Source organism: Microtus ochrogaster, linkage group LG1 (genome assembly GCF_000317375.1).
Source record: "Microtus ochrogaster isolate Prairie Vole_2 linkage group LG1, MicOch1.0, whole genome shotgun sequence".
Classification (NCBI taxonomy): domain Eukaryota; kingdom Metazoa; phylum Chordata; class Mammalia; order Rodentia; family Cricetidae; genus Microtus; species Microtus ochrogaster.
Window position 1 is genome coordinate 2,378,977 of NC_022027.1, and position 15,022 is coordinate 2,393,998.

The 15,022-nt window shown below is 61.2% G+C and overlaps 1 protein-coding gene across 3 annotated transcripts in view; it reads left to right on the top strand.

Annotated features, from left to right (window-relative positions):
* Nfic (nuclear factor I C) overlaps positions 1-15,022 on the top strand; it is a 35,207-nt gene that overhangs the window by 3,828 nt on the left and 16,357 nt on the right. For 2 of the 3 annotated variants that reach the window (XM_005358978.2, XM_005358980.2), the window contains exons 1-2: positions 1,022-1,111; positions 6,662-7,193. In XM_005358978.2, the coding sequence (XP_005359035.1) occupies positions 1,082-1,111; positions 6,662-7,193 (562 nt within the window). In that variant the 5' untranslated portion in view covers positions 1,022-1,081. Of the gene's footprint in view, positions 1-1,021; positions 1,112-6,661; positions 7,194-15,022 lie in introns of those variants that run through there. The other variant, XM_005358979.3, reaches the window with a different exon arrangement.

Consider the following 15,022-nt stretch of genomic DNA (forward strand, 5'->3'; position numbering starts at 1 on the left):
GTGGGGGTGTAGGGGGCATCTGGGGCACAGGTGGGGGTGTAGGAGGCATCTGGGGCACAGGTGGGGTGTAGGGGGCATCTGGGGCACAGGTGGGGTGTAGAGGGCAGCTGGGGCACAGGTGGGGTGTAGGGAGCAGCTGGGGCACAGGTGGGGTGTAGGGGGCAGCTGGGGCACGGGTGGGATGTGGGGGGCAGCTGGGGCACACGTGGGGTGTGGGAGGCAGCTGGGGCACAGGTGGGGTGTAGGGGACAGCTGGGGCACGGGTGGGATGTGGGGGGCAGCTGGGGCATAGGGGGCAGCTGGGGTACAGGTGGGGTGTAGGGGGCAGCTGGGATATGGGGCACAGGTGGGGTGTAGGGGGCAGCTGAGGCACAGAGGTATGGGAGGCAGCTGGGGCACAGGTGGGATGTGGGGGGCAGCTGGGGCATAGGGGGCAGCTGGGGTACAGGTGGGGTGTAGGGAGCAGCTGGGGTATGGGGGGCAGCTGGAGCACGGGTGGAGTATGGGGGGCAGCTGGGCACAGGTGGGGAATAGGGGGCAGCTGGGGCACAGGTGGGGTGTAGGGGGCAACTGGGGCACAGGTGGGGCGTGGGGGCATCTGGGGCATAGGTGGGGCATAGGGGGTATCTGGGGCACGAGTGGGGTGTGGGGGGCATCTGGGGCATAGGTGGGGTGTAGGGGGCATGTGGGACACAGGTGGGGTGTAGGGGGCAGCTGGGGCACAGGTCAGGTGTGGGAGGCAGATGGAATGCAGGGGGCATACGGGGGCACAGGTTGGTGGGGAGCCGGGATTCAACCCCATCTTGCCCTGAACCCGGTTGCTGTGTCCTTACAACCCGAGCGCAGATGCACAGATTTGGGGGGACCGGTCTAGGGGGTCCGCAGGCTACATTTTGTTTGTTTGCTGTCGGCGATTTCTTTGAAAGTTGGATGCGGGCGACTGAGAGGGAGCGGGGGCGGGCGGGAGGCGGCGCGGGGCGGAGAGGACGGCGGAGGGAGGAGCGGGAGGAGCGGCTGCAAAAATGACTCAGTAAGTTCGGCGGCCGCTCGGCCTCTGCGCCTCCGGTGCCAGCGCCCCGGGATGTATTCCTCCCCGCTCTGCCTGACCCAGGTACGCACCCCGCGCCCGCTCTGCCCCTGCCCGCACCCCGGCTCCTCCTGGAACCGCAATTTTGCAGACTGGAACCTCCCCTCCGCAGCGGGGGTGGGAAAAAAAAGGCGCGCGAGTCTTCCTTACCCACCCCCTTCCAGGCCAGGATGTTCCTGGCATGGACCTGGGGTGCGGGCAGCTCTTGAGATAGGGGATCCCCTCCCCATTAAGCTTGGATGTGCACTTGAAACCTCGTATTCTGGACCCCCACTTTGATTTGAATTGCCTAACTGTTCTTGGGACTCTCCCATCCTTCCCCTCCTGGCTGGATGTGTGGGGGAGCTGGCGTCCTCCCCACAGCCCTCACCCTTTGCCCCCAGGAATCCTGGGGTCCTCTCCAGATGGAGAAACTAAGTGGGTATCTGCAGAAAGCACCCTCCCACCCGTGGGACAGATCTTGGGGTTCCATGCTGTACCCATGGGTTCAGTGACTGTGCGGGAACGGGACCCCCGGCTGTTGTTCGTGGGTCCCCAGTTTCCCAGGTGGCCCCCTCAACTGGCCGTGGCCCCCTCCATTTCAAGCCCACGTGTGCGCGCGGGGGGGAGGGGCACACGAAGTTGGCGCGCAGGGGGGAGGGGCGGCCTTGCCAGTGTCCGTTGCGGGTCCCCCCTTCCCTGGCTCAGCCCCCCCAGGTCCGCATTGATTCTTGAATTATTGAGCCGAGCAGTCGCTACCAGGCGGCTGGCGGGAGGAGCAGAGGCCGGGGCTGGAGGAGGAGGAGGTGGAGGCAGGGGACTGGCCCACACTGTGGGCTGCGGACTAGGTGACCAGGCCAGCACCTGCCCCACTGCTCCCCTCTGTCTGGGTTCCAGCATCTGAGGGGATGGGAGGAGGGGGCATATCCATCCTGCCAAAGACCCCTCCAAGGAGCCCCCTGTCTCTGTCCCCTCTGGGATCCCAGGCCTTCTTCCTTTTCCAACTCTACAGCCCTCTTCTGATTTATTTTTTCCTGTATGACTCCGGCCTCGGTTTCCCCCGAGAGACAGACAGACAGACATAGCGGTCTCCAAACTGTTAAGTGAGATGCGATGCTGGAGGATTGTGATTGTCCAGTGTCCTGAGAAGTTTGTAGGGGACTCAGTTGTTTTTGCCAGGGAAGGCCCAGGTGGATGGTTTCAAGAACAAGTTCTCTGGGGTCCCCTGTTCCTGCCAGATTCTACTTGGCAGGTAGAGTTCTTCAGTCCCCAGGGGAGGCCCCTGGACTGAGGGAACCCCAGCCTGTCCTACCTAGGGTTCCCTGGTGACCTTGGTTAAATGCCTGCCCCTCCGCAGACCTCAGCTTCTATTTCAAGCCAGATTTGGGGAGGGGGCACCCCTACAGCCTAGGGCAGGCATCACTTGGTTGCTGGCCAGACCGACAGTTGGGATGGAATTGCTGTGTGTCCCCGGGCAAACTCTGAGGTCTCTGTGTTGACTGTTGGGCTTGGTGGCTGAGAAGCCTGAGGTAGACGTGGCCGGCTGGAAGGCCGCCTGGGCACGTGGAATTCCCCATCCTGGCCTTCTGGAGTCCGGCCTGCGTCCAGGTTGCTGCTGGGAGCTGGGGGTGGGGGCAACCCCAGTGCTGGCTCCTGCCCAGGGAACTTGCTGTGTGGCCTTGGCCTCAGTTTCCCTTGTAGGAGGGTGTGGGTTGGACAGGGGTGGAGGGGCAGCCTAGGGTAGCAGGCGAGAGAGGAGAGGACAGAGGCAGAGCAAGATGGAGGGTATCCCAGGCTGCTTTGGGTTTGGGGTCCCCCAGCCCTATGATCTCACTTACTACTCTCCTGCCCTGGGGGGATACTGGGACTTCCCAGAGTCCCCTGAGCCCCAAATGTGGTCTCTCCCTCTCCACCCAAGCCCAGTCTGGGCAGGAGTCTCAGAACCCCAGAAGCAATGCTGCAGTCATGTCCCCCACTCTGCCCCCCGTGCCCCCCCCCGTCCCGTCTCCGTGTCTGCCTTGACCTGTCTCTGCCTCTCTGTCTCTGTGTCTCCCTGTCTATGTCTCTGTCTCTCCTCACCCAGCCCTCTGAATCGGCTAATTTTAAGCCAGGGTTCAGCCTGAAATAACTCCTTTCTGATCTAACCGGATCCTACAGGGATCCTGACCTGGGGCGGGGTTGGCCCTGATGTCAGCCCTGGTGCCAGGGCTACCAGGTGCCCGGGAGGATTCTGGGAGCCCCCGTGGGTCCCCTGTCCCGTCTGTCACTCTGGGCAGTGAGTGACACTCAGGCCCCTTTTCACTTTTACTCTCTGGAGGAATCAGCCGTTACTTCCATGAATCCCGAGCTGAGGCGGCCTCCCCCTCCCCCTCCCTCCCTCCCTCCTTCCCGCCCTCCCTCCCCACGTTAGTTATTCCGGGTTTGGGGCCAAATCCCTGTTGGCTGAGGTTGAGGATTCCCTGGGCCTGGGCTGAGGCCACCTCCCTCCTTCATTCATTCCCTCCTCACGGCTCCGCTCTCTCTGTTGCCATCTTGACAGTGAGGAAATTGAGGCAGCACACGGCACCTGACAATCAGGGTTCTGTTCCTGAGGGGGTTGGGGGAGTCAGAGAGGGTGAAAACCGGCCCGGTACAGCACGGCATGGGCTCGGTTCCAGTGTGTCCCCGAGTGGACTCCGGCGATAGCGCTGTCCCCGTCCCCGCCGCCCCCTCCTCGCTGCAGAGAAGGTGCCTCTGCCTGGGCCGAGGCCTGTAAATCAGGGTGCTGGATTCTGGCGAGTCAGCGTTCTGGCCTCTCCCGCTGCAGCCGCTGCTCCCTCTCCGGCTCTTCCTGCCACCCTGCACCAGACAGGGGAGCCTCCCGCTCCTTCCTGTCCCCTCCCGCAGAACTCCGTGCAGCCCCCCTCCTCCCGGGTACACAGGGACCCGCCGCCACCGGTCAGCTGATTTACCCCCACCCCGTGTCCCCAGAAATGCGGGAATGGGAGCCCCTCACATCAGCCCAGAATCCCGGTGACATATGGCCTCAGTTTTTTTTGGAGGGGGTATTTCTTATGTACTAGGGCATGATACACAGTAGGAGCTCAATAAGTGCTATCAGACATAGGTAAAGGCATACAGTAGGCATTCTATAAATGTTCATTGCTTAGTAAATGGCTGTTAATGTGTCATCTCACACAGAACAGGGGAGACAGGATAGTGTCCCCCGCAGACAGCCACACCCATTGTCCAGAGCTAAGTATACAGTAAGCACCTAATAAATGCTGCTGCCCAGGCCCGTGGCTTGGCCAGTAGGCATTTCATAGCTTCCCTTCACCCTGTCAGTTAAGTGACACAGACTTGAGGTAGGTGAAGGCACACAGTGGTGACCCCCAAATGTTAGGGCACATGTGGAGGTCAGAGGTCACCCATAGGCAGAATTTGAACTCTGGGTCCCAGTGCTTCCACACTGGCAACCCCCCCCCCCACACACATATACACTCACAACTTCAGTCTTAAGTCTGACCAGCCCCTGGCAGCTGCAGGGTTTGATAAGTTAGGGTGCCTGTGTGGGGTGAATTGGAAGAAGGCAGGCAATATAAGATTCACCAGGTATGGTGGCACGCACCTGTGACTTTGGTATTCAGGAGTCGGAGGCAGGGGGATTATCATGAGTTTGTGACCTCAGACCGAGTAGAGGATCCACAGGGAGCTGGGTGAGCGTGGGGACGGGGCATAGCCCTCCCTGTCTTCCCCAACTCCTCTGCCACCCACTGCTCCACACAGGACCTCTGCACTGGCTGAGCCCTCGCCATCCCAGGCTGGCAGAGAGTAAGTGCAGCACGGATCCCCTGGGGACCTGGTGAGAGCTTGCCACAGGCCCCACGCTCTGAGTGCGGATCAGGAATCTGGAGTGTGGGGGTAGACATGGCAGGTTCTCAGAGCTGTGTGGTCACTTGTGTGAGGAGGACTGTGGGTTCAGATGGCCCTGGACCCCCCCAATTCAGAGGGGAGGGTGGGAGTCACAGGACTGGCTCAGCAAGCCGCAGTGCAGGGGCCCTGTCGTGGGAGTGGTCTTGTCTGACACCCTCCTTGGCTGGGAACGAGAGAAAAGCTTCCTGAAGGAGGGGGCCCTGGGGACAGGGCGTCTGGGCTGTGGAGGGCTCGCCGGGCTCTTGTGCAGGTGTCCTGGCTTTGGCTGGTCTCGTGGGACAGAGAGCCTGGGCCTGCCTGGCCAGCAAGGACAGGGAGCATGACCAGCAGGTCTATGACCCAGTCACTGCTGTTTACCCTCCTACCTTGCTGACCAGCCGGGGCCACCAGTGACTGTGCTGTGGGTGCCCACCGTGGCCTCCCCAAGGGTGGAGCCTAGAGGGCAGAAACAAATGGGACTCGGTGACAGGGGTGCTCAGGGTGGATTGGATCTGGGTCGCAAAGCCCCCACTGGCCCCCACGGTGCTGCCCAAGCCCCTCCACCCCCGCTGAGGTCTGTGTGACCTGGTTCCTTCCTGTCTCTGATTTCACAGGTCAGTTACCATTCTGACCCACGAAGAGGCTCCATGAGCCTAACCCGGTCCCCCATCTTCTCCCCAGACTTGCAGCCAGCATGGGGGAGGGCAGGAGCACCCCCCGCCGAGGTCCAGGTCACAGCTGTTCAGTGACTCACACCTCAGAGGACATTGGCCTGGGGGACGGGGTGGCCCGGCCTGGCCTCCTCTGTCTCACCCTCTATTTTCAGAGGTTTGGTAATAGGTGGCACCTGGCATCCTGGCTCTGGGGTGCGGGGCAGATGCGGTCTTGGGGGAGTGAGCCTGCTCAGTGAACTGGGGGGTCCAGAGGAGACCCCCTGATTCAGAACTATCATCAGAAGAAACAGACCAGCCACCTGTGGCCTGTCTACTTGAGGCCGGTGGGGACCTCGGGCAGATCTTGTCAAGGTCTGAGCCTCAGTTTCCCCATCACGCCACAGGTAGCGGAGCTCTGGGGGTGTTCCCCCTCCACGTGATTATGTGGCTCCTGTCCCAGATGTCGCCATACCCCCAGCAGAGAGACAGAATTTTATTTTCCCTCACATCCCCTGTGACGCTGAGGGTCCTCTCGGTTTTTCCTGGTGGACACTGCGAGCCTCAGGATGACCCCTCCCATTCAGGGAAAGACACCCCGTGCTGCTCCCAGGGTGGCAGAGGAAGTCTGAGGGCACCCCCCCCACTGTCTCCATAGGGGACACACCTGGACCTGCGGCTCCCGCATGGTTTGGGTGCTGTGTGTTGGCTTGGCCCTGCCCTGTGCAGCTGGGGACCCCTGTAGCTGGCATTTGGGGATCCTTTGTGTCAATAAAGCTTTATTGTAAGCCACCTGTGCTGTTGCATTTCCCTGGCACACATTAAGGCACTGGCCTCAATCTTGGACAGTCTTCCCAGCACCTCATCTTCCCATAGGGGACATTAGTGTCCCTGGTGTCCCAGTTCCGTCGTTTACTGGGAGCTCTGGTTGCCTGTGTAGGGCTTCATCTCTAGACCCCCCCCCATCTGTGGTAGGACAGTCTGGGCGAGTTTCCCCACCTGGGCAGCAGTGGCCCCAAGTGTGCCCGGCCTCAGTTATCCCGCCTTTCCGCAGGATGAGTTCCACCCGTTCATCGAGGCGCTGCTGCCGCACGTGCGCGCCTTCGCCTACACGTGGTTCAACCTGCAGGCGCGGAAGCGCAAGTACTTCAAGAAACACGAGAAGCGCATGTCCAAGGACGAGGAGCGCGCGGTGAAGGACGAGCTCCTGGGCGAGAAGGCCGAGGTGAAGCAGAAGTGGGCATCCCGGCTGCTGGCCAAGCTGCGCAAGGACATCCGGCCCGAGTGCCGCGAAGACTTCGTGCTGGCTGTGACCGGCAAAAAGGCACCCGGCTGCGTGCTGTCCAACCCTGACCAGAAGGGCAAGATGCGGCGCATTGACTGCCTGCGCCAGGCTGACAAGGTGTGGCGCCTGGACCTGGTCATGGTCATCCTGTTCAAAGGCATCCCGCTGGAAAGCACAGACGGCGAACGGCTGGTAAAGGCGGCCGCGTGCGCACACCCGGTGCTGTGCGTGCAGCCACACCACATCGGCGTGGCCGTCAAGGAACTGGACCTGTACCTGGCATACTTCGTGCGTGAGCGTGGTGAGTGTGGGGGGCACACGTGGAGCGTGGGGGCATGGGGGCGGGAGCCGGGTTTGGCCGTGACGGGTTCGTGGCCGTGACGGGGCGTAGGCTGGTCAAAGGCGTGGTCAGAGTCAAAGGAGCTGGGCCACGGCCATGGTCAGGAGTGGGACCATGTTCAGGGTCATCATCAAGAGCTGGGCCATGGTGTGGCCATGATCATTGTCAGGGACATCGTAATGTGGTAGTGATCGCAGTTAGGAGCTGAGCCATGGTGTGGCCAGTGTCGTGGTCAGGTTCAGGATCATTGTCACAACAAGGTCATGTTTAGGGGCATAGTCAGGAGCTGGCCCGTGGTCACTGAGGGGTAGGTCCATGGGCTGGGGCAGGGTCTGTCAGGGCCGTCAAGGATCAGCACCATGGATGCCTGTCCTCCTTCCAAGTGGAGCTCAAGGAGCACAGCCCTGCTCAGGCCTGGGGGAGGAGCAGCCACGAGAGAGGGCTAGCCTCCACCTGATTGGGCCTTGGCGCTTGTGGAATGTGGGGCTGTGACCATGGTGTCCACAGACCTGATTGGCCTGGATCTGAGCAATGCTGACCTGGAGCTGGGAAGGGGGCGGGGCCAGGCTATGGATCTGCTTTGAATAGGAGCTGGAAGTTAAGGACCCAGGCCAGGGGATGTGACCCTACTTGTGGGCAAGCGCGTAGCCAAGCCCCTTCTTACTTCAGACTGCTGCTGAATGGGAGGTGCCTTTCACGTGGGCGGGGCCGACCATGGCTCCACCCACTTCCGTCTTCTGCTGAATAGGACTCCCAGGGAGCCAAGTCCGTGGGGTAGTCTGGCAGGACTCAGGCAGAGGCAGGGGGATGGCTGTGAGGTGGACGAAGGCCCGTGCTCCACCTGAGAGTCAGCCACGCGAGTCATCTGCGCACCAGGGTTCCAAGAACCCAGGCAGCACCCAGGCAGGTTGCCCGGTGATAGACCATCAGAGTGGACAGCCCTGGGCCGGGTGGGTCACTCCTGGCTGGGTGGATCCACCTCTTCTCTGGACCTCAGTTTCCCCCACCAGTTGAGGAGTCCCCAATGTCACACAGAGCAGAGCCAGTCGGGCCTCTCCAGCCCTGACCTTGAGTCTGGCTGTAGGTGACCTTAGCCTCTGGCCCAGTCCTGCCCCCACCTCCCACCAGCCCCCAGCTGTGTGGACCAGTGGGTCAGAGGCTGTGGGTGACCACCGTGGGCAGGGGCAGGGTGTGGCCTGGAGGTCCTGGGCTCAAGGGTATCCAGGTCCCCATTGTTACCCCTCACCCCCGCCCCGCCTCCTTGGAGCTGAGCTGATAAATTTTCAAAGGCACTTTCTGCTGTGTCAGCACCATTTTCCCCCGCATCTCCCTCCCCCACCCTCCTCCTCTGCCCAGCGGCGGGCAAGGCCTCTAGGCCTCCCTGAGATGCCTTCCCACGGGTCACCCTGGTCAGCCACCTGCATCCCTGGAGGCTGGGACAGCCAAGGTTGGCCAGTCCTATAGCTCGGTTGCCAGTTGGCTGTGTGAATCCTGTCTGTACTTAATTTCTGTATCTATAAAAGAGGAAGCTCACACATAGACTCCAAGGGAGTTGCCAGGAATCCTTCAAAACAAAAAACAAAACCTACCCGGATGAAGATGCAGCCATCCCAGACCAGGGCGGCCATCACTGCCTCAAGCCACTGCCTTTGCCGGCTGTTCCCGTTTCCCAGAAAGCTTTTCCCTACGCGAGTATTTCAAAACTCGCAGCTCCACCTCCGTCCATCAGACATTTTCTGGAGGTCTTAGGTTGCCCTGTAGCTCAGGCCTCCCGCCCCGGTTCCCATCTCGGCCACGATGTCCGGCCAGGGAGGCAGAAGCCAGAGGGTCAAAACAGAGACCAGCTCTATCCCAGACAGCCTAGCCTGAGCCACCAGCGCCCCTACCCCCAGCCCGGGCACCGAAAGTGGAGTCGCTGTGCCCATCTCTGAGGTCCCCGTGAGGTCCCTGAGAGACACCACCCTGAGCCCTGTCCCCCAGTTCCTCAGGTCGGTCCCAGCTCATCTGGCTTCTGAACCAGCAGTTGGGGAGTGAGGGATGGGGGAGGCTGCCCTTGTCCCTCTCCTGCTTCAGGGGTCCCCAGGATGGGGGGTCTCTATCTGTGATGCTTAACATGGGGGTGGCAAGCTTGGATTGAGCTCTTGAGGGGCACAGGGTCAGTGTTAGGGGTTTGATGTGAGACCTCTGAACGGTGAGGGTGAAACAGTTTAAATTAGTGAGGGGCTCAGGCTGGCCCTGGGTTCTGTCCTCGGAACCCTGGAGGTCGGGTCTAGCCTCTGCTACATACTAAGTTCAAGGCTGACCTTGTGTCGGAGGAAGAAGTGGGTTAGCAGTGGAGGAAGTGGAGAGAGCACACCAGGCTGGAGGGTGCTCAGGGACTGCAAAGATTCTGGGGTCACAGGAGCCAGGGAGATAGAGGAGACTGGGGTGCTGGGGTGGAGGCCCGTGGCAGGCGAACGCAGCCCAGGCTCCCAGGCTTGGCCTGCTTTCGGGAAGGAGTCTGGGAAAGCTGGGTCGAAGGAGAGGCGGCTGCCAGCCCGCCGCCCTGCCCCCCCTGCAGCCCGCGAAACCCGAAGCGCGGGCGGGCACCGTGCCAGGGGGGGAGGGGTGCCAGGCCCGCCCAGGCCGGCAGCTGCCAACCCAGATGGTGCCCATGTGCTCGCCTGACTCCCTTCCCGCCAAGAGCCACAGGGACAGCGTGGTGGCCCCAGAAGGACCCAGAGTGGGAGTGTGGTCGCCTTGGGTGCCAGGAGGTGGGGGCCGTGCTGCCAATGTTGGAATTAGGGCTTGGAAGGGCTCCCCCTTCCTCACTGGGGGATTCTAGGCGGGACTCCACCCTGACCACGCCCCCAGACCCTCACTGGGGGATTCTAGGCGGGGCTCCACCCTGACCACGCCCCCAGACCCTCACTGGGGATTTTGAGTGGGATCCACCCTGGCCACGCCCTCAGCCCCTCACTGGGGATTCTGGGCGGGGCTCCACCCTGACCACGCCCCCACCCCCCTCACTGGGATTCTGGGCGGGGCTCCACCCTGATCACGCCCCCAGCCCCTCTCTGGCCCAGTCTTTCCCATCTTTAGGGGAGGGGTCTTTGAAGCACAGATGGTGTCTTTCATGTCACTGGCTTTCTAAGAGACAGAGCTGCAACCCTAAAGAACACAAACTCCTGAGAAAAAATCAACGAACAGCCCGTCCACATGTCCTGTGTTCCCCAGGGTAGAGACAGGTGGAGGTCTGAGGTCAGGGCCAGCCTGGGCTACAGAATGAGACTATCTCTAAAATGCCCAGGCTGGGCTCACTCAATTCCGGATTCTTGAACCCCTATGTCCCCACTAGGAAGCAAGGTGGCCCAGGGGCTGTGAGACCGCAGGTGTCCGGAGTGGAAGGGGAGGGGAAGGCCGCGGCCTAGTCGTGGCCACTGATCCCAGCGGACTGCAGAGACAGATGGGCAGGTCATGGTCGTCCATCCTCCCCTTGGTGGCGCTGCGCATCCCTGGGCAGGTGGCCGGAGTGCTCTGGGCCTCTGCAGGAAGGGGCTACTCCCGGCATGCTGTGCAGCCCCGGGGAAACCTGAGGAGCATCTCTGGTCTCTGCCACCTCCTTGCTAAGAAAGGTGTCAAATACTATCGCGCCTGCGGCGCTGCGCATACTGGTAGCCTCGGGCGGGCCACCCTGGGGCTCCGTGCCCGCCGCAGTTGGCTGGGAGCGGATCGGGACATCTCCGACCCCTATACAGCTGCCCGCAGCCCTGCCCATGCGTGGGGCTTTGAGGAGGATGGGCAGGACCCGTCTGTGGACATGGGGAGTCATGACAAGATGGGGAAACTGAGGTCCCGAAAACTCCATCTGGCCTCGTTTGGGTTTTTGGCCAGGCTGGACTCAAATGTACGACTTGGCTGAGGATGGCTCAGATTCCTCATCCCCTGCCTCAGCCATACAGAGGGGGGACCTCTAGACCAGCGCTGATGCCCCATCCTCTGGTGGGAACCATACAGAACACTGCTCCCGCACGTTCTGGAACATCCCACACCGGGTTCTGGACCATCCCGAATGGGCTAAGCAGCAACTGCGGGTTTTGGCATGCCAAGGACCCACAGCCCCCAGCTTGGTGCTGATAGGCTGATCGGTGGCAGGACTTCCCACAAGGTCTACACCCTGAAGGCTGAGGCAGGAGTGTGGTCGTGAGCCCCTGTTGGAGTTCGCTAAGCGCCGACTTATCTACACTGCCACAGACAGGACAGTTATCACACTTAACCCTCCTGAGGGCTGAGGCTGGGAACCGAGCCCAACAGGCAGGATTCGAACCCACAGCTCAGATTCCCAGGGAGCTCCCAGAAGGACCTCAGCCCCTCGGGCCCAAAAGCTGGTTCGGTGGTGGAAGTTTGTTTGGGGTTGGGGGTCAGCAGTGAGGGTGCAGAGGCGGGGGTGCAGGGCTCAGCGTCTGACTCCAGGTGTCCATCTGTCCTCATGCCCAGTCTGCCCGCCAGGGCCCGCCCCCTGCTCTCCCTTCCCTCCTCCTCCCCCTCCTCCTCTCCTTCCCTCCCCCCCCCTCCGAGCTGAATGGGCCCCTTGTTCCCGGCCACACCCTCCCCCGGGGTCACTCTGGGACAGACTCAAGCCGCAGACCGCCTTAAAGGGCCAGCGTCAAGATGGGCGCCCAGAGGCTCAGGGTGGCCAAGGCCCCACCCCAGACACGTGGGGGGTGGGAGGTGGGGGTGGGCGGAGCTCCAGATTCAGTGCAGTAATAGGACACCTGCTGCTTCCGGATGCTTTAGCTTGCGGGGTACTTTAGGCCCCCTGTTTCACTTCCTCTGTGACTCAGTTTCCCCTCTAGAGAGCCAGAGGGCAGTCCGTCTATGGAATGTAGAAGAGGCCTAAAAGGTCACCACATGGCAAGGGTTACATTTTTTGAGTACCTACTGTATACCAGGCCCTGCTGAGAGAGGTGCAGAGCACGAAGGGGGGTCATGGTGCCCTGAGGAGGCGCCCAGGGTTGGCCGGTCAGGTCAGTGCTGTGCAGCCTCGGGCTACACGCATACCCTCTCTGGGAGTCGGTTTCAAGAGTAAAGGGAACAGAAAGGGTCTCTTTCTGTGAACCAGTGGGACTGGTCACTTCTGGGTGCTGCAGGGAGTGGGGGGTCCCCAGACGAGAGCCGATGGGAGGGGTCCCCAGGAGAGAGCCGACGGGAGAGAAGGTTCAGCAGGTGGGAGCCGACAAGAGGGGGGTTCAGCAGGTGGAAGCCCTGGGAGGAATCAGGGACCTGGGATTGCACCCCCTGCGGCAGCCGGGCTGCTGATGTGGCCCAGGTCTGCAGTGCAGACGCCCCGACTGGTCCCTGCCGGATGGAGCTGCCTGTTCCTTATGTAACTGGGTTATGCAAGGACAACGGCCCAATTACATAAGGAGGCGGCCGTGGGGGAGGGGCTTAAAGGGGCCGTGTTCAGAGACTCCCGCCCCCAGCCCTCCTCCACATTGACGGCGGGCATCCCTCCCAGCCTCAGTTTCCCCATCTGTAAGTCGGCCAGGGCCTCGCCAGGCTGCCATTGGAGGGGCGGGGGACTCGGGCAAAGCCAGTCTGCCTCTGAAGCCCCTACTGTGTGCCGGGAACTGTCAGTCCATGAATGAGAACGGGGTGAGGGTGCAGCTGAGTGGACAGGTTCCTGGGGCCGCAGCCTGGAGGAGCGCAGGACAAGGCGGACCCCAACTGAGGAGACACCTGTGGTGACCTCTGATGTTCGCTCTGGCATTTGGGGGTCGCCACTGTCCCCCATAACCAACCTCATGTCTGTTGCACTCTAGGGACAGGATGAAGAAGGGAAACTTCACACCACGGCAGCATTTATCGTGCGGGTCCTGTATACGCAGAGCAGAGAGGAAGCCCCTGTGGAAGGAGCGGAGGGACGAAGGGGGTGCACAGCAGTTAAGGGTTCCAGGAAGGTGGCGAGAGGGCACAGGGGGAGGGACCCCCCAATGGCTGGGAGGGACCCCCCAATGGCTGCTGTTGGAGATGACTGGCTGGGGGTTCTCGGTGAGCCCCAGAGGGCTCTGTCCTGCCTCACTTTTCCTATCTGTATGTACATTAGCAGAGTGCATGTGAGCATCACAGGGGCCAGAATAGTTGATACCAACTTGGTGCTTAACAAGACAGGAAACAGAGGAAAAGGATTCACACTCGAAGCCAGGGTGCACCAGGCTGGATCATGGGGGCAGGATTTGAACCCCTTGTGTGGTCTCTGCAGAGAGTGGGCCACTGGCCTAGAGACCAGGAAGGTTCTGGCAAATGGGTGCCGGTGCTAAAGGGGTTACAGCAGCTCAGCATCTCTGACAGCTGGGGAAACTGAGGCCCAAGGAAAACCAGAGAGGATCTCCACAAAAGAGTCATTCAAAATTCCCCAGGTGTGGACCCCCCCACCAGGCACCATAGCCCTTTGCCTGAGTTGTGGGACCCAGGACAAGCGAGCCTCCCATTCTGTGCGTCTACATTGCCCTGGACTGAAGAGCTGCCCCCACTCCCCCAGACTCCCATAAGGGGCTGGGGGCGTGGTCAGGGTGGAACTCCGCCCACAATTTTCAGTGGTTGACTGGGGGCGTGGTCAGAGTAGAGCCCCTCCCAGAATCCCAGTGAGGGCCTGGGGGCGTGGCTTAGCGTCCATGCAGGTCCCAGCTATTATGTCCTGTCAGGGAAGGTGGGCTTGTCTGTCCCCACACCCATTTTCCTCCCAGTCACTGTAGGTTGCTGCCTCTGATGCCCCCAGCCTTCCTCAGGTTCCCTAGTCCTGGGAATGTTTATTCTGTGCCTGTTCTGTGTCCACTCACAAAGCAGCAGCACTGGCACTGCTGAGTGCCGACGGTGTGTGCTTCCTGTGCATTAGTGTGTTTAAACATGAGAGGTGACATGTGTGTTTCTCCTCCATTGTGGGAAGCCATGACACAGACAGAAAGGGATCATCTCTTTTTTTTATTTTCTGGTTTTTCGAGACAGGGTTTCTCTGTAGAAAAGGGATCATCTTGAGTCTATTTCTAGTTCAGAGATGCTGGAGCCACACAGCACAGGATCTGTCTTCCCACCTCCTGGTCCAGGCTTCTGACCTGTGACCCTGTGGGGTGGTGGAGAGGGACCCTTGGAGTTCCCTGTGGTGGCTTTGGGTGTCCTCAGGGCTGTGGCCTGGCTCTGGCCCCCTTGCAGCCACAGATGGATTCCTAGGACTGGCTAGGAAGTGGGGGGGGGGGGGGCGGGGAAGCCAGGAATTCGCTGAGTGTAAACATGGGTTATTTTCAGCTCCTCACGGCTGGCGGGTGACACATTTGACTTTGGAGAGGACCAGGGTCTGTCTGGTATTTTTAACCTCAGATCTCACAGCCCAGGAGCCACCCGGGTGACAGGGCCACAGTGTGTCACTGCCAGACTGGGAGTGAGGCCCAGCCATGACCACCTGGCCCCATTCCCACCACGACCACCTGCGCCTGACCCATCCCCACCACGACCACCTGCACCTGACCCATCCCCACCACGACCACCTGCACCTGCCCCATCCCCACCACGACCACCTGCACCTGCACCTGCCCCATCCCCACCATGACCACCTGACCCATCCCCACCACATCCACCTGACCCATCCCCACCACGACCACCTGCACCTGCCCCATCCCCCACCACGACCATCTGTACCTGCCCCATCCCCACCATGACCACCTGACCCATCCCCACCACATCCACCTGACCCATCCCCACCACGACCACCTGCACCTGGTCCCACCCCCACCACGACCACCTGCACTGACCCATCC